The 19,515-nt window shown below is 45.4% G+C and overlaps 1 protein-coding gene across 2 annotated transcripts in view; it reads left to right on the plus strand.

Moving 5' to 3' along the window:
* Positions 1–19,515, plus strand: part of SAMD4A (sterile alpha motif domain containing 4A) — a 238,307-nt gene that overhangs the window by 203,922 nt on the left and 14,870 nt on the right. For both annotated transcript variants that reach the window (XM_003408645.4, XM_003408644.4), the window contains 4 exons: positions 2,079–2,164; positions 9,590–9,708; positions 14,345–14,546; positions 15,784–15,910. In XM_003408645.4, coding sequence (XP_003408693.1) covers positions 2,079–2,164; positions 9,590–9,708; positions 14,345–14,546; positions 15,784–15,910 — 534 coding nt within the window. The remainder of the gene's footprint in view (positions 1–2,078; positions 2,165–9,589; positions 9,709–14,344; positions 14,547–15,783; positions 15,911–19,515) is intronic.

Below are 19,515 nucleotides of genomic sequence, written 5' to 3' on the forward strand. Positions count from 1 at the left end.
CATATAAATCCTTACTGTGAATTACAAAACGGCAACCCCTTTGAGTGGATACAGCACTGCAGGCACTGGCCTTGGTGTGCCACTGTACAGTATACACTTGAACTTCCATGTGTAGCAGCCTTGCCTAGAACACTCTTCACCAAAAGGCATAAGCCCCTGAGCTTTGTCATTGCAGTGAGAAACACCCTTGATATGTGTCTGAAAAGGACATAAATTCATAGAAATACAGTTTATGAGATGACTCATAGCTCTCCTTAGAGTTAGATGAGGGTAGCTTGGTGGCTTAGTGGGTTCTTCTCCCCCTACTCACCTCCTCACTCTCCCCACCTGCCCTTGCTCACCTCCACCCCAGAGTGGGCTCTTAGCTGTGTTGGATTAGGACAGATCCCCCCACGTGTGAGGACACAGTCCTGCCAAGCCCACATGGGGGTGGTTACCCGAATGTACATCACATCCTCCCTGTGAGGAATCCCATGAAGGGCTCAGCCGTCAGGAGATCCAGACTCCCTCAGCACTGCTTCTTTTACAATTTTAACTACCTTAAAAGAAATTGCAAAACTAATTCATGTTCAACATAAAAAATTCAAACTAAACAAAATAGTGGGAAGTGAAAAGCAATGCCCCGCTCCGAGCCCAAGTTGGCTGCTATTAACAGTTTGTGGATATCTCTTCAGAAATTTTATAATCATATACAAGCACATGCATATTCTTCTTTATACACAAACAGGCCATACTTACATTCTTTTCTGCAGTTGGGGTTTCTTTTCATTATATATCTTCACTGTTTCTGTTAATACAAGTAGCACCACCTCATTCCTTTTTAAAGGTTGCATACTATTCGCTGTATTCATAAACCATAAATTATGTAATAGGGCCCCAATTAATGGATACTGAAGTGGTTTCTAAGTTCTTGCTATAACAAACAATGCTACAGTGAAAATCTGTAAGCAAAGACATCTGTGAATATGATACCAAGGAGGTGGGAGAAATGGGATTCCATGACAGATTGGTTATGTGGGTTTAGGGAGAAAGAATCGAATATGATGCCCAGGTTTCGAGGTTGGTCTACTTGAATGCAAGGCATTTCATTCTCTGATTAACTTTTGTCCCACCCTCCCCCCCATGGCCTTCTAACCACTACCTCCAAAGTAAGAGCATTGCAGCCTCTATGATTAGAGTGAGGAGCCCTGGTGGCACAGTGGTTAAAGAACTCAGCTGCTAACTGAAAGGTTGGCGGTTCAAACCTACCAGCTGCTCTGAGGGAGAGAGATGTAGTAGTCTGCTCCATAAAGATGACAGCCTTGGAAACTCTATGAGGCAGTTCTACTGTGTCGTATACGGTCACTATGAGTCAGAATCAACTCGACAGCAATGGGTATGATAAGAGCATAACGTGAGAAATCATTTGTGTGTGCTCTAGCCACAGACTGACTGCTTCGTCTATATTAGCGTTTGCTTGAGTGTGTTGGTGAACCCGTGTATATGTAAGTGTGCATATCACATTGAGAAAATAACCCTCCAATGGCTCAGGTGATTGAATCGCAGGCTTGCTTCCTGCTCATGTCTACACCCACACACCTCACATTCTGAAAGACATGCCAGCCACGTTCCTACAAACACAAACGTGACTGCCTTTCCACCTGGCTAGAGGTGAGGCATGCGGTTCATTCATAAAATCACAGAGACTGCTCTCTGACAGGGCCGATGTTCTGTGATGCCTTTGAACCCCTTCTCCAAAGGAGCCTCTTTCAAAGACAGAGCTAGGGACACTGCTGCCAACTGCCATGTTCTCCCTCTCACAGAGTGTCTGTCTCAGGCTCGATTGCAGAAGGCTTAATATAGAATGGTATGACTGGAATTAACTGAAGGGGCTTCTGGAGGCAAGGGCTTTTGTGGTAATCAAGCCTTTGACTTCAGCGGAATGAGGAGCCTCCTGGCCTTTTTTGTGAACCTTACGTAAACCCACAGGCACACACACCTTTCAAAATATTGGTCCTGAAAGGAAATCAGAGGCAGATTTCAGAGGTTAGGGTAGGCGTACATTTTTCTAATTCATCTATTTTTTTTTCAATCCACAGTGTGTACACAGCTCTTGGTCTCCAGACCTGATGAGGAAAATATAAGTTCCTATTTACAGCTCATAGACAAGTGTCTCATTCATGAGGTGAGTGGTGACAGGTTTTCCAAGACTGGTTTTCTCATTGCTTAGACATGATTCTCAGAGTTTCTGTGATGTGATCATTTTGGTGTCCAACAACTTGTTTCTGAGGGGCGGATAGTCGTGAATAATAGCTCGGGCAGAGCTAAGCTATGGCAGCCTCAAACCTAAACACATCTCGTGTATGCTTCAGTGTCCAAAGATTTGCCTAGATGAGAGTTCTGATGTGAGGGTAAATGCCCAAGAAAACTTCTGACACTGGAAGAGTCCCTGAGTGGCCAAGCCTGGAGGGTTAGCACAGAGCCCTGCCACCTGGACCTTGGCTTTTTCAAGGCTTCTTAAGTTTTGTGCTAAAACATTGCCTTTTGACCCAGGAAAACTTGAGAGAAGGAGCAAAAGAAATACTGTGTGTTTGTGTGTCTATGTGCATGTGGTTTGATGGCTGTTAACGCTGGTTCTGTTTTTATCATGGTAGAAAATATATAAAACAAAACATTTGCCATTTCAACATTTCTTACATGTACAATTTAGTGACATTAATCACATTCATCATGTTGTGCGGCCATCACCACTGTTGCCAGTTTTCCACGTCACCCTTAAGAGAAGCAGCAGCTCAGTGTCCCCTAACAGTGACTCCTGGTTTATCCCTTCCCTCCTGGCCCTGGTAACCACTAATGAACTTTGGTCTCTATATATTTGCCTATTCTAGATATCCCGTATCAGTGGGATCACACAATATTTGTTCTTTTGTCTGACTGATTTCACTCAGCATCATGTTTTCAAGTTCATCTATGTTGTAGCACGCATGTATCAGAACTTCATTTCTCTTTATAGCTGAGTAATATGCCATTGCATGTATATACCACATTTTGTTTATCCATTTATCTGGTAAGGGACATTTAGGTTGTTTCTACATTTGGGGTATTGTGAATAGTGCCACAGTGAACATTGGTGTAAAGATATTTAAGTTCCTGCTTTAAATTAGGGGTGGAATGCTGTGTTTCTGTTTTGACTTGTGATTTTTTATAGGCATTGTATTAGCCATCTGTCCTTTCGAAGGACTGAGGCAGGCTGGAGCTGTGCCTACCAGACACAGCGCACAGTCTTGACATGTGGAGCAAAACAGGTCCTGGGCAAGACTGGGCTGGGGCAGCTGCCTCTGGGGGACAGGTGGGGAAAAGGGGTTGTGCCTCAGATCCAGGACTCCAGTGGCTGGACACCCCCCTCCCCCAATGAGTTATAGAGACAAGGACTAGGCTTTAGCAAACTTGGAGCTGGATAAACTTGAGGTGGTGAGGTCTTTTTGTAGGATTTTGATACAACAATAAGACGGTAAAGGCCCCAAGCCTCCTCACCTTTGCCATGTCTGTGAAAGTTGTTGATACCAGAACCTGAGAGTCCAGTGGGCCCAGTACAGGGAGATGCCCAGTGCAGAGGCCTGGCCCTTATCCACCTTCCCACTTCTGCTTCCCCTCAGCCTCCCGGCCGCCACACAGGTACTCCTGCTGTAGAGGGTTCTTTCAGTTCACTGAGCCCTCTGCCATTTTTATGATCTGGCACTACCCACCTCTCACACAGAGGGGTACAGTCTCCCTCTGGGTTTCATCCCAGCCTGGCCTTCCTCCCCCACCCTCTGAAACCCTCGTTTTTGCAGTTTCCCTTCTAGACAGCGTGAATTCTAATGCCCTGACCATACCAGTCAAAGCTTCCTGTCAGCTGCTCTGCTGGCTCAATTGGGAGCTTAGACATGCCATCCTCAGAAATATTCGTCTGTTCTAAGACATTGGATTTTTCACTGAAAAAATTATATGTAATTTTTCTCCCTTTACTGATTTTAAAGGCCTATTTATGTACTTATTTTAGGAAGGGACAAGGCACCTAGAATGGGTTACTTTTCACCGTTTAACTACACCCCTTTCCCCAAGGGCCAACTGACTAACCCTTTCCTATTTCCAATCCTGACATTATACTTTTTTTGGTCCAATTAAAAAAAAAAAAACTAAAGAAAGAAGGCAAGAGCACAGTTAAGGATTTTAGAACTCACTCATTCAATAGATAGTTACTAAGCATGTAGTCCCTGCCCCCACGTAGCTTACAATGTAGGGGTGGTGGGTGACGCAAGAAAGAAAACAGGGCATCACCTAATGATGATGAAGGCTCTGGTAAGGTGATCCCAACAGCCACTAAGCACAAAGGAGGTGCACTGGGCACCTCACCCAGAGCCAGAAACAAGGAATCTCCTCAGAGGAATGTCTCCATAAGAGACCAGCTCACAGAGACCAAACTAAAATCAACCAAACCTGTTGCTGTTAAGTCGATTCCTAATCACAGCGACACTATAGGACAGAGTAGAACTGCCCTATAGGGTTTTCAGGGAGCAGCTAGTGGATTCGAACTATTGACCTTTTGGTTAGCAGCCAAGTTCTTAACCACTGCGCCTCCAGAGCTCATAGAGACCAGAAAACCAAAACCAAACCCTTTGCCATCGAGTTGATTCCAACTCATAGAGACCCTATAGGACAAAGTAGAACTGTCTCATAGGGTTTCCAAGGAGCAGCTGGTGGATTCGAACTGCTGACCTTTTGGTTAATAGCCGTAGCTCTTAACCACTGTGCCACCAGAGTTTCCTCATAGAGACCACCAGGTGGTAAATACTAGAAAAGAGGCAGAAGAGTATTCCAGGCAGGACGAGCAACGTTTGGAGGGCTTTGTGTTTTGTTGAAAAGGAAGAAATTTGAGGGTGGCTTGGAGGGGACTGATCAGGGAACTGAATTAAGCTTCTGAATGAGCAAACTAGAATTCTGCTTCCTCCCCCACACCCACTCGGCACTGAGCCTTCAAGATGTTGGAGGATGAGTTACCTTCCACCTCACCTCAAGTTGGCTAAGCTGATGGGACAAAATAATGACTCCTCCAGCTGCCTCTTTTGAACAATGTACAAGCTTTCTGATTGGTCCACACTAGCCGCGGATCTTTGGCCTGACACTTCCTGCCATCTTGCTTGTCCTTCCTAGGTGTCACGGCTGTTGTTTTTGTTTATTTCCCCTTTACTTACCTGGCAGCCCCAAAAGATTCAATTCAAAGATGGCACTGTGTGGTTTCATCTCCCTCCTGGCGAATGCTCCTGCTGGCAAGAGGCCCCTGGTAGCAGTAGAGGGGCCTCTGGCTGATAGGAGTTGGGGGCAGGAAGGAAATCCTTCCATGTTTGCCATGTTTGCCTGACTGAATTAATGTCAGGATGGAGGGGCTTGCCCTCTGCTTTTGGAAGGAAAAATGTTGTTCAACACTTTTTGTTATGATTTTAGTTTGAGAAAGAGGAAAGTGTCTGAATAATTTTCCACAGCCTCAGGTTATTCTATGTGGGCAGCACACTCCCTCCCTGTGAGGCCCCGTTGAAGCACGCAGTCTCCATCCTGGCTGAAGGTTGGCCTGGACTCTGAGACAGGACTCCCTTTCACAGCCTGAACATGCTGTTCTTTAGCTGACTGGAAGGGAGCGTGTTGACTAAGCTGAGACACCTCCCTTCCTCCCAGAGGACCAAGGGACCAGCTCCCTAGAGTGGTTAAAGGAAGGACAGGAAAGTTCTGACTTTTATTTCTGAGACCACATCACTCAGTCTCCTGAATTTTAATCCCAGACAGCTTGCCTCCTCACTGTCCTGAGGGGCTCTGGGAATATGAGCTCTTACCCCCTTTATAAGCAACGCAAGCCACCAGAGTACGGCAAACTGGCAAAGGGGTTGTGAGCCTTGTATTTAATAAGTACTAAATAAATGTCTGCTGAACAAATGAACACAGGCACACCAGCATAATTCCCCTTGTTTAGACTGAAGGCAGAGACTTTTGCTCCCCTTTTATCATGGAATACAAGTAGCCTCTGGAGTGGGATAGTGCTGGAGTCTAATCTCAGATCCTTCATTTAGTTATTTATGTTTCTGACCTATAAAACAGAGGAAAAATACCTGCATCTGATTGTTGTAAGGGTTAAATGGAAAATACATGAAGTTACTCACCTTTCCTCTCTCATGCCAGCTTTTGTGCTGTTGATTTTTTTTTTTTTAAAGCTAACGTGTATTGAGCCATTTCCAAGAACCAGGCGTGCTCTAAGTATTCTAAGTGCTTTTCCTGTGTTATCTCATTTAATCCTTACACCATCCCTCTGAGCAGAGGCAGAGTAACCAGGAAGCAAGGTACACATGGGCGTAATTACTTACTAATTTGTAGTGCACAATTTCAGGTGAAATTATGCACTACAGATTAGTAAACCCATGAGTGCCTTGCTTATTTGGTAATCTGTCCCTGCTTGAGGGAGGTATGATTATCCTCGTTTTTAGGAGAAACTGAGATTTAGTTAGGGAACTTGCATACAGGTATACAGGGATTTGAGCTGGACTTTCCACTCTATGTGATCTTGACCAGCACCTGCATCTTGTCCTCACTCAATATTTGGCAGAAACCTGTCAAAAGTAGAATTTATCCCCTCACTGTCTTTATTGGAGGCCTGGTGGTGCAGTGGTTAAGAGCTTGGCTGCTAATCAAAAAGTTAACAGTTCGTAGCAAGCGGCCACCTAAGATGCATCAATTGGTCTCAATCCACCTGGAGCAAAGCAGAATGAAGAACACTAAAGACACAAGGTAGTTATGAGCCCAAGAGACAGAAAGGGCCACATAAGTCAGAGACTACATCAACCTGAGACCAAAAGAACTAGATGGTGGTGCCCAGCTACAACCGATGGCTGCCCTGACAGGGAACACAGCAGAGAATCCCTGAGGGAGCAGGAGAGCGGTGGGATGCAGACCTCAAATTCTCTTAGAAAGACCAGACGTAATGGTCTGACTGAGACTAGAAGGACCCCAGTCATGGTCCCCAGACCTTCTGTAAGCCCAAAACAGGAACCATTCCCAAAGCCAACTCTTCAGGCAGGGATTGGACTGGACTATAAGATAGAAAATGATATTGCTGAGTAGTGAGCTTCTTAAATCAAGTAGACACATGAGACTATGTGGACAGCTCCTGTCTGGAGGGAAGATGAGAAGGCAGAGGGGGACAGAAGCTGGCTGAATGGACATGGAAATAGAGGGTGGAGAGAAGGAGTGTGCTGTCTCATTAGGGGAAGAGCAACTAGAAGTATATAGCAAGGTGTATACAAATTTTGTATGAGAGACTGACTTGATTTGTAAACTTTCACTTAGAGCATAATAAAAATTAAAAAAAAAAAAAAGTCAGCAGTTCAAATCCACCAGCTGCTCCTTGGAAATCCTATGGGGCAGTTCTTCTCTGTCCTATAGGGTCACTATGAGTCAGAATCGACAGCAGCGGATTTGGTTTTGGTTTTTCTTTATTAGTCCAATAGAAATGTTTCCTTTTCTCACAAGTTTTCAGAGGTACTCATGGCATTAGGGTTGGACACTCACTGAGCATCAAAAACATATTAGAGCAACCACAGAGGCGACCAGGTGCTCACCATTTAGCCATGCACCCATCCCACCATACACTATAAGGGAATCTACATCTCTTTTTCTGGTGGGGCCTGGAGTCCTTTAGTTGGGCAGCCCTCCTTGATGAATATTCTTAATGGTATCTGACTAAGGCCACCCAAGAAGAAATGGTTTGCAAGTGGTCAACAATTTTTCCAAAATATGATTAGCATCTTTTTGTTTTTGTTCACTTAGCTCTCCTGTTTTGAGGTCCTTCAACAGTCATCAGGAGAAAATTAAGCTGTCATTGTTTTTCTGTTTTTAAGGAATTTGTTTTCTTTACGGGAAGTTGTAATCTAATCTGTTGCTCTTACTGATACTTTATCACTACTTACAGGATTTTATGCCTCATTGACAAAACTACTTGAATATGTTATTCCGTCATTGTTACTGCTAACCAGGCAATTTTTTTTTCTTTTTTATTGTAGTAAAAATATATGTCACAAGACATTTGCCAGCTCAGTTTTTACATGTATAATTCCGGGTAATTGGTCAAATTTGATAGATTTCTCTTAATGCGTGGACCACAGTTCTAGGCAGTTGACAGAGGGTTCATACATCGTGTGTGCAGTCCTCACCATTTAGAACACCCTATGGTCCATGTTCTTCTACCTGCATCAAAATCACAAGACACTTGCTTAAAAACACAGTTCCCCTGGACCTCACTCTGGATCCATTAAATCAAGCTCTAGGCATTAGGGGAGGGGAGGTGGGGACGAGGTTCAGGAATCTCCTTGGGTAAGTCTGGAGTTCCTTGGTGGTGCAAATGGTTAATGCACTCCACTGCTAACTGAAAGGTTGGTGGTTCAAGTCTACCCAGAGGCACCTCCGAAGAATGGCCTGGCAATCTACTTCCAAAAAAATCAGCCATAGAAAACTCTGTAGAGCAGTTCTACTCTGATACACGTGGGGTCACCATGAGTTGGAAATGACTCAACAGCAACTGGTTTGGTTTGGGTAAGTCTAGTGTGTCATGAATTTGAGAGTCCCTGCCTTGGAGGCTCATAAGCCATGTAAAGCCCTTCCCTGGGCTGTGGTGAGCACAAAGGCCATATATAAAGCACGCTCAATACAGATGAGAATGTATTATGGGGCAGTAGGCAAAACAGTAAGGAGCCCTGGTGGCATAGGGGTTAAGCACTCGGCTACCAACTGAAGGGTCAGCGGTTTGAACCCACCAACCGCTGCGCAGGAAAAAGATGGAGCAGTCTGCTTCCATAAAGACTACAGCCTTGGAAACCCTATGGGGCAGTTCTACTCTGTCATATAGGGTCACTATGGGTAGGGATCGTCTCAACGGCAATGCTTTTGAGATTTAGGCAAAACATCCCTACACACGCATTTTGACTAGAAAAGCCTTGAAGGCATCAAATCTACCCATTTTCCTACACTCCAAACAAGATTTAGGCCAGAATTGGTACACTGGGGTCTTCACAGGGCATGGGGCCCCTTAACTAGAGATTTCTGAAGCAAGCCCTGAAACTCAGAGAATAGACTTCATTCACTGAAGCCCTGCACACCACTCCTGAGTGACCACACACCATCAAGCAGATTGATTTTTGGAGTGGTTTAGCATTCTCATTGATTATGAAAATGCAGGGGACCTGCAAAGGCAGAATGTTCAACAATCAATTTGGCGATTCATTCTTCTTTAATAAATAGAGTCCAGAGTGGCATCGGGAGGAGGGGGAAGGTAGGATCTGCCAAAAATACACCCCCAAGTGCAGCTTGTCAGAAGCTTAATGCCTGTACCTTACCAGGTACCTACAATGTCAAATAACTTGAATTTTCAGCCCAGCCAGCTCTGAAATTAAACTGTTGTTTGGACCAGGTTGGAGACAGGTGAAGAAATGGCAACTTGCAGAGACTCCAATATTTTCCCCTATTAGTTGCATGTTTCTCCCCCTCATGCCAGGCTGCGTCACCCATTAAAAAGTCCTGTTTGTTTTTGCAGGCATTTACAGAGACACAGAAAAAAAGATTGTTGTCATGGAAACAGCAGGTGCAGAAGCTCTTTCGGTCTTTCCCTCGGAAAACCCTTCTAGACATATCAGGATATCGACAGCAGAGAAAGTATGTTGGGATTTCGTTCTCTGTAATGCACAGTGGTTCCCCAGTGCCTCCTTTGCCAGCCTTAGCTCCTGGGGCAGGACTAAGGCAGGGCGTCATTCCTTGTTCCCCAGGACGCCTGGTGGCCAGGTCCAAATTGCATTCCTTAAGCAGTTGGGGCTGGGAAAGGGCTGGAGAGAGTGCTTTCCCAGAGGAAGAGCTGAATGTGATCTTTTGTAACTCACTTTACCTTGTCAAAATCCCGATGGCTGTGTATTTAGGGGGTGGGGGATGTGGTTTAAGGAATTCCAGCAAAACCTTTGGCATTTTACCTATAACACGAGGCTCTGAAAGGACAAAAACGGGCTGTTGTATCAGCACCTGTAGTGGTAGTATAATTTTTTTCTCCCTTCTAGCTGCAGACAAGCTAATTATAGCTGGTGGCAGGGTGAAGAGCCCAATGCTAGTCTATTTTGGTCTGAGCTGCAGTCTGATAGTGGAGCAGTACCATTCTTGATTTTTCATAGTATTTCAGCTTCTCGGCTGCAGTTAAAAATAAGCCGAGTTGTACTTTAGAACCCATTACCCTTAATATGGTTTTTAACTGAGGAATCGAATTGCGGATTACAGGTGAATTGCAGTGAAAACCTGGGGGAGGGCTGAAGGAGAGGGGATGAGTTAAAGCCTTGAAGGATGGCAGGGAGCTGCTGAGAGGTAAGGGGATGATAATGCAAACATTGCAGACATCCCGAAGAATCAACATTCTATTTTGCAATTTTAAACATGAGCAGATAAATAAGATTTTTTCACTTCCACCTAAAAAGTTCTGAATTAATTTCCCAGTGCATGTACAGAAGCTCTGCCTGTGTTGTTCCAGTTTTGGCATTTATTTGCGTAAGTGTGCCTTAAAACACCACTGTTTTATATTCTTTAAGGGAGATAAGGCCAGTTTGAGCTTATAAAAAGTCTTCATTAATTTTAAAAATTGAAGTGTTATTATATTCCAGCATTTAATATACTATTTTTTATTAAATAAACATTTAACACTTTCTATGTGCAAAGTGGGAGCCAAGCACTTTAAGAACATTAACTCATTTAATCCTTGCAACAACCATGTGAGGTACAAGTGCTATTGTTATGCCCATTTTACAGATAAGGATAGTCGGTAGCCAGTGGCAGGTCCAGAATTTGGACCCAGCAGGCCAGTGCCAGCTCCAGAGGCTATGCTCTTAACCACTGCAGACACCATCCAGCTCTTCAGGGGTCTTGTCATGATCTAGAACTACAAAATCTTTCCCTCTCAGGATCTCAGGCTGTTGTATAGAAAGAACAGTTCAGAGCAACACTCTTTATTGCCAGCCCCCTGGCCCAAGCCCTTTGTGATTGCCCACACCAGTAGGTTGGGCTGGACCATATGTTCAACCTGACGATTCCTGGTGGCCCAGACAAAAGACAAGGTCTGTTCCTCAGCTTCCAACCCCTGGGCCTTCTTCCATCTGAGCCTCTCAGTCTTCTAAGAGTAGCAAAACTTCTCCCAAGTAAGGAAGGAGGCTCCAGAACCCTCTTGTAACACCACCCTTGGGAGACAAGTTCCAAGAAGAAGAAGAGATTCAGAGATTGAAGATGAAGGTGGGGCTTTGAAGCTCTTTTGCTGTTCCTCCCCCAAAGTCCCATCCCCTGCCTCTGCCGGCCCCACTTTGTCCTTGGTCCACATCAGAGAGCTCTGTTTAGGGCCAAGCTGGAGCAGTAAACTTGAGCTCCCTAGAGTGTCATGAACTAACGTAATGGTTTCAGTTGAGCTAACCCAAGGTTTGCCAAGTTGGAGTCCTAATGGACCTCTTTTTATTGATTAGATAAGAATGAATTCAGTCATTGATTGTGGATATTCAATTTGATATTGCTAAAGCTCTAGAAAAAAAAATTTTTTAAGTAAGTATTACCTCTGGGATCTTTTTATGCTATTAATTTGCTTTCAATTTCTCTTTCTCTGATAATACAAAGGTAACAGCAGCCAGTCCCTGCTTGAATTATCACAAATTCCAAATTAATTGGCTCTTATTAATGTTATTTTATCAAAGTCTTGCCATGCATTTAAATGTAATTAAATCAGTTGGTTATATTTAGGAAGGCCAAGAAGGTGAGACACAGATGGGCAGAGCAAAAGAATGAGAAATGAAAACTTACTTTTGCACTCTGTTCCTCTCCCCAGGAAATATGATTGTTTCATTAAGCTTAGCAGTCTTAAGTAAGTGTTCACTCTGGTTCCCAGCAGTGGTGACTTGCAACAAATCTGGCTTGGTAATAACCAACTAAAGATACTGCAGAAGAGCCCCCACTTGCAGTAGAAAGATGGCCTAGCCAAATTCTCCCTACTGATCCTGCTCTACCCCCAAAATGTTCTGGGTGCCATCCCTTGCATTCAGCCTAGTTCCACAAGTCCTGACTTTTGGAGTCCCAAGATCTCGCATTTCTCCAGTGACTAAGTGTCCCATAACAGAATCCTCTGTCCATGTTACACTGTTTACAAATATAGTCTTGCCTTTCTGGAAGCACAAATCATTTTAGTGTCACTCATTGTCAGCTATATTTTGCATATGAAATAATTTTGTAAAAATCCAGCCAAAAAGGAAAGTGAGTAAAAAAGCTACTGGCACTAAATAAGGAAAAGTTTTAGTACAATACTGAACTGTGTACAAGGTGGCCAGAATTCCAATTCCAAACACCAAGGGACGAGATTTCATAGTGTTAAAAAAAAAAAAAACAGCAACACTTGATCCTTGTTTCTGCTTCTCATATATCTCTGATCGTCCTTCCTCCAAAGTTGTAATCCCATGAAGTTACGTCTACCCTTCCTGTCCCTAATGTCTTCTTTCAAAGATTTTAGACCTTAGCAAAAAGAAGGAAGGAAAAGGAGAACAAAGGGAGAAAAGGATGAGATCAGCAGAGACCAGGAACCTGTGAGCATTGCCCCTTCTCACACGTTTAGATGCGCCTCTGGCGGAAGCCTGGAACCGTTTCATTGGCCATCAGAGCCTGGAAGTGGAAACACACAAGCCTGGCAATCAGTTGCAACCAGCTCATCACTGTGGAATTCTCTTCCCTGCCCCCTTTCTCATTAGGAATTTAGAAATTCCAGGGAGAAGAGAAACATTTTCTGAGATCTACTCTGCTGATGGCTTGGATGCCCCTTTCTCCTACACACACACAACACTCTTTCTCAGGAAATTATGGTTTTATATAATAAAATACATAGGCCCCTTATTATCCTCAACTGGTTAAGCTACGTCAGTCCAGCCTCTGGAGTGTCCTCCCCTGTGTGGCCAGGGAAAGCAAGTCTGTTCCATCTTGTGGCTGTTGGAGGTAACGCATTTTGACTTCAACATCACTGAATGACTAAAGCTGACTCTTCTTGGAAAGAATGTGCTGGTTCCTAAAACACTGCTGGCTGCTGTGTAACCTCCCAGAACCTGAGGCATGTTCTGGGGAGGATGAGTTCTTCAATGCTGAGGTCACTGGACCAAACGGGAGCACCGGCGTCAGCGTGTGGATGCCAGGGTCCCAGAGGGCCTCCCGCGTGGACCCGGGAGGATCACTGTAACCCCTCTGGGCCTTTGCATGGCCAGTCTTGCAGGGAGGGCCTATGGTGTGGGGAGCAGTTGGGGCCCAGAGTGCTTGCAAACATCATCATCTCCATTCTCAAGCCCCTAGTCTCAACCCAGGAGTCAGAGACCCAGAGATGGGGCTACCCTTTCCATTTGGAGATACATGATGATGGCAGAGACTGTTTCATTTATTCACTCATTCATTCATGCACTCAACATGGATTTATGGTGCCAGGAGCTGATTTAGGCATGGGACATACAAGATTAACGAAGATAGCCACTGTCCTTTTTCTCATGGAGCTTACAGCCTAGTGGAGCTCACGAGCCACTCTCTCCAAGTCAGCTGCACAGACATCGAAACAGAGTATCGTGTGACGGAAGGAGTATGGGGACAGGAATCAGATCCAGTTTTGATCCTGGCTCTGCTGCTTTCTTGCTGTGTGGCCTCTTGGAAGGCTTGTGAGTGCTCAAGGCCTGTGTCCTGGCTGCAACATGACGGGTGGACAAGATGCAGCTTGGAAAATGCAGAACGTTTAAGAACCTTCTAGGCCCACATTCCAGTGCTGCCCCCTGCTGGCTGCGTGACCTTGGCTAAGTTATTAAGCTCTCTGTTTTATGTCTCCAGATGTAGGAGGGAATAGAGTGCATGCTTCATAGGGTTGTCGTGAGGATTAAAGAATCAGTGTAAAAGCCCGAGGACAATACCTGCACATAATACACATTCACAGACGATAGCTGTTGTTTTAATCATGGTCTCTTCCTGACACAAAGCCCCCCCATAGCCTCATAACTGGCAGAATGGGAGCAGACTCCAAGGAGGCATTCCCGCAACAACCTAGGATTTAGGACGGGTTGGAAACCCTGGTGGCGTAGTGGTTAAATGCTACAACTGCTAACCAAGAGGTCGGTAGTTCAAATCCACCAGGCGCTCCTTGGAAACTCTATCGGGCAGTTCTACTCTGTCCTTATAGGGTCGCTATGAGTCAGAATCGACTCGATGGCAGTGGGTTTAAGAAATGGTTGATAGCCTCTTGGTTCTTTCTCTGTCCCTATCACAGTCGCGGCTTTGGGCAGTCCAATTCCCTCCCAACAGCCAGCTCTGTGGGCAGCAGCATGGGCAGACGGAACCCACGCCAGTACCAGATCCCGTCTCGGAATATCCCTTCTGCCCGGCTTGGCCTCTTGGGCACCAGTGGATTCGTCACTTCCAACCAGCGTAACCCCGCAGCCAACCCTACCATCATGAAACAAGGAAGACAGGTTTGTTGTGCCCAAGGAAGAAGGGAGGGCTAGCCAAGCTCAGAGCCTGAGGCTTCAGGACTTCCCCTACCCCAGATGACTGCAAGGTGGGTAGGGGGGATCGTCAAAGGGCATAAACTGAGCGAAAGTTGTCCACATGCCACCAGGGTTGTCTGCATTGTTCCTCTGGGAGGCAGAGCAGCCCCACAACTGCGTCTGGCCTCATGGAGATTTGCTTAGGATGCCCTGGGAACCCCATGCATGAGGGCTGTTAGGAAGAAATGCAAGACCTGTTTCTTATTTACCTTGATCCTTGACCTGCCCACCAGGGTTTCCCAGCAGACCTCACCACCTCTCAAATCTGAGTTCCAGAGGAGCTTGAAGCAGTATGGAGCAGGTTACCTATCTTTGCCTTCTTAGCTGTGGCAAAAATAACTCCTCCCTCACAGTTCCAGCTATGGTAGAAAATGGGCGAAGGTGCCTGAGAGAGGCTGTGGGAAGGACCGGTGAAACCTCCTCAGCGGGTTAAGTTGTCCGGTGCTCCTCACCCTTCTAACCTGCCCTACCCCAGTGAGGGGCACAAATGGGGCGGAGGTTCTGGGTTCTCATTAAAAAAACTAAGGATGAAGGATTAGTTTAAAAACAGGAAAATGGCGCCAGGCAAGCCCAGCGGAGGGGAAGCAGAACATATAATGGAAAGCCCCACTTTGCTGACCACTGTCCCGACCCTCGCAGGTCACTTCAAGAGGAAGTCGCTGCTACAACACCAGTGTCATAACACACCAGCTGAGTTGTGCTAGCTCGTCACCACCTGAGAGCTGAGAGATTCCTTTATCCCTCTCCCTTTAGAGTAAATTGGTAGAATCTCAACAAGAAAAATCAAATGAGAGCCCTGAAATAGTTTGTGCTCTTTGCTGCAAACATTTATAGAACTCCCCCATTTCCTAGGAAAGTGACAGGAAAAGCAAAGACAAGGAAGGGGATAAAGACAATTTTGAAGACAGTGAAGGAGAGAGGCATCCAGAATAAAGCTGAGGCTTAGAGAGAGGCCTTGGGGCGGGGAGGAGGGCAAAGATGAAATGAATGGAACCCAAACTCTCTCTTTATAAATATGCAGATGGATAGTACTTGCCTATGAGCCCTTTTTCCAGAAGTTAGCAGAGAGATTTCTGGAGGTATTTGTCTCCTGCCTGAATTCTGGCTGGAGGCCCTCCCGGGGTATCTGGACTAATTGGCCCCCTCTTGCATTTCTTACTAGAACCTCTGGTTTGCCAACCCTGGGGGCAGCAACAGTATGCCAAGCCGAACCCACAGCTCCGTCCAGAGGACCCGCTCGCTGCCTGTGCACACTTCTCCGCAGAACATGCTGATGTTCCAGCAGCCAGGTAGGGCCGGCGCTTGATCTCTCACTCACTTCTCCCCTTAACACAAGGGGAGCCCAGCCAGAAGGTGCTCAGCCTCGACTGTCACCGTGCATTCCTTTGAGCTTATAGAAGCCTCTCCTTTCTGAAACTGTGTCTTGCCAGCATGAATAGCGGCTAGTTGGCTGGGAGCCAGCACATGGAGCCCCAGAGCCGGTTGCAATCTGACGGAGGATATTTTTGATACTAGTCCTATTTCTAGATTGATTAAAGCAGAGACTTTTTTTTTCACTGGAGGGTTTTTTGGCAGGGAAGGGAAGGGGTTCTCTGTGTGTGTGTATGGTTTGTATGTGTAGAGAGAGTGAGAGTGAGACAGAGAAAACATCTGTGTTGATGGTAAGAGACCTTCCCTCTGATTTGGGACTGCCTTTTTTTTGGGAATGGGATGACTATTGGACCAGCCATCTTCCCTTTACTTGATTACAGAGCAGCTTGGCACACTTCAGGAGTCCCTGAGTAGTGCAAATAGTTAATGTGGTTGGCTGCTAACCAAAAGGTTGGAGGTTTGAGTCCACCCAGAGGTGCCTCGGAAGAAAGGCCTGGTGATCCACTTAGAAAAATCAGCCACTGAAAACCCTATGAAGCACAGTCCTGCTCTGACATTCACAGGGTCCCCATGAGTTGGATCCATTCTACGGCAACTGTTTGTTTTTTCTTTGTTTGGCACAACTTCAAGCTGATTTCACTTTCCACCATGCCTCTTAAAACAGAGTAACTAGAATTGTCTATGGCCAACAAATATTTGAACCCTTTCTGCATGCAGGCAGTAAACTAGGCTCCAAAAGTAATACAAAGCCGTGTAAGCATCTAAAGGACCCTCTAGGTGTGTTGTACCTACAGGAAAATAACCACCCCGGGCAGAGGAAACCCTCTACACAGTGAGTCTGGGAGTGCAAGGAAGGGAAATATCCCTGTAGCCTGAAGTGGACAAGGAATCTGCTTGGGATCGGAGCTGAGTGTCAGAGGACAGAAGAGTGAAGAGGTGGAAAGAGGGAGGGTGGGAGTTACAGGCAGAAGGGACCACGGGAGCAAGACTGGAAAGGTAGGGCATCCTTGGTATGTCTGGGAAGCTGGGCTGGGCTGAAGGGTCAGGCTGAAGTAGCAGAGTGTAGACCCGGGTTGCTGTCTAGATTGTAGCCCACCATGGAGAACTTTGAATGCAGGGCCGAGGAGCTGGGATTCTTGGTCACTCTCAGTGAGGAATCTATGGAAGATTTCGAACAGGGTCAGGTGGGAGTGTGCATGGAGGAATGAAGGGGAGGCCGGCTGCAGGCAGGGAGGCCGGCGCGGAGGAAGCTGCCGACAGGGCTGTAAAGAAGCTGCCCCGGGAAAAGGTGGGCCAGAGAAAAGGATGGAACATCCACATGGTCTTGATGCCTGTTAAAAGTGCTCTTGGCTTCTAGAATGCGTCTCATTTACTCACTTTTGTCTTACAGCTGCTTTTCTCCATTTTTACTCTTATAGCTATTTTTCTTCTTGGGAAGAAATGCTTCATGAAATTTGGGGGTTGTGAAGACCTTCTTCCTGGATCACTTAGTCCCATTCTGTGTTTTTACGTAGAATTACGTATAATTCATTCCCAATAAAAGAGAACCTGGATAAGACTTGAAGATGTCCTAGGACAAGGAGATCTATCACCTCCTCCAATGAATATTACAGCCAGGCCTCAATCCCTGACTGCAGCCCACTGTCTTGCTGGCTGAGGGGAGGCCTGGCATAGTTGATTGCTCTGTTTCTGTAAAGATTACAGCCTTGGAAACCCTGTGGGGCAGTTCTACACTATCCTATAGGGTCGCTATGAGTTGGGATTGACTCAATGACAACGGGTTTGGTTTTTTTGATTGGCTGAGGGTAGGACTAGACTAAATGGATCATTACCACAAAGGCAGAAAATGGCTTCATCTTTACATGAGCACGAGTGATGGTGAATGCACAGTGGAATAGAGATGTGTGACCAACCCAACGTTAGATACTCAGAAGACTGTGACAGTGCAGCATGGGGTTTTCCTCCTGGCCCTTTGAGTTCTTCAAAGTACTTGTGTTAAACCATGTGGGTAAATCTTGAAGACTACAATGTAGTTTCATGATAAGGAAACTTTGATTCTATAAACTTAATTTCGTTAAAATGATGGAAGATTTTATATGTCTCCCAAATAATATAGAAAAGATGGGGCTAGACCCAGCCTCCAAGTGGTGTATTAATTATTTTTTTTTTTTATTGTGCTTTAGATGAAGCTTTACAGAACAAATAGCTTCTCATTGAACAGTTAGTACACATACTGTTTAAGACATTGGTTAACAACCCCCAGGAGATGTCAACACTCTCCCTTCTCAACTTTGGGTTACCTATTACCAGCTTTCCTGTTCACTCCTGCCTTCTAGTCCTTGCCCCTGGGCTCTTGTGTCCCTTTAGTCTTGTTTTGTTTTATGGGTCCGTCCAATCCCTGGCCAAAGGGTTAACCTTGGGAGTGACTTCATTACTGAGCTAAAATATTGTCTGGGGGCCATACTCTTGGGGTTTCTCCAGTCTCTGTCAGGCCAGCAAGTCTGGTCTTGTTTTGTGAGTTAGAATTTTGTTCTACATTTTTCTCCAGCTCGATCTGGGACCCTGTATTGTGATCCTTGTCAGAGCAGAGTAGCCGGGCACCATCTAGTTGTACTGGACTCAGTCTGGTGGAGGCCACGGTAGTTGTGGTCCATTAGTCCTTTGGACTAATATTTCCCTTGTATCTTTTTCTTCATTCTCCCTTGCTCCCAAAAGAGACCGGTGGAGTATCTTAGATGGCTGCTCACAGGCTTTTAAGACCCCAGTTGCTACTCACCAAGCTAGAATCTAGAACATTTTCTTTATAAACTATGTTATGCCAATTGAGCTAGATGTTCCCCGAGACCATGGTCCCCACAGCCTCCATCCCATCAATTTGGTCTCTCAAGGAGTTTGTGTCTCTGGAGCTTCCATGACCTTGGCTTGTGCAATTTGTGCTGGCTTCCCCAGTATTGTGTATTGTCTTACCCTTCATCAAACTTACCACTTATCTATTATCTATTTAGTGTTTTTCCATCCCCACCCCTCCCTTCCTTCTTAATGGTCACAGATTTTTCCTTTTTTTTCTTTTTAGATTCTTTCTTTTCGTGGGTAAACCTTTTCATGAGTTTTTACAGTAGTGGTCTCATACGATACTTGTCCTTTTGTGATTGACTTATTTCACTCAGCATAATGCCCTCCAGATTCATCCACGTTATGTGATGCTTCACAGATTCGTCGTTGTTCTTTATCGATGCATAGTATTTCATTGTGTGTATGTACCATAGTTTGTTTATCCATTCATCTGTTGATGGGCATCTAGGTTGTTTCCATCTTTTGCTATTGTGGACAATGCTGCAGTGAACATGGGTGTGTATGTGTCTACTTGTTTGATGGCTCTTATTTCTCTAGGATATACTCCTAGGAGTGGAATTGCTGGATCATATGGTATTTCTATTTCTAGCTTTCTAAGGAAGTGCCATATCATTTTCCAAAATGGTTGTATCATTTTGCATTCCCACCACCAGTGCATAAGAGTTCTGAT

The sequence above is a fragment of the Loxodonta africana genome, chromosome 10 (assembly GCF_030014295.1).
Source record: "Loxodonta africana isolate mLoxAfr1 chromosome 10, mLoxAfr1.hap2, whole genome shotgun sequence".
Classification (NCBI taxonomy): Eukaryota; Metazoa; Chordata; class Mammalia; order Proboscidea; family Elephantidae; genus Loxodonta; species Loxodonta africana.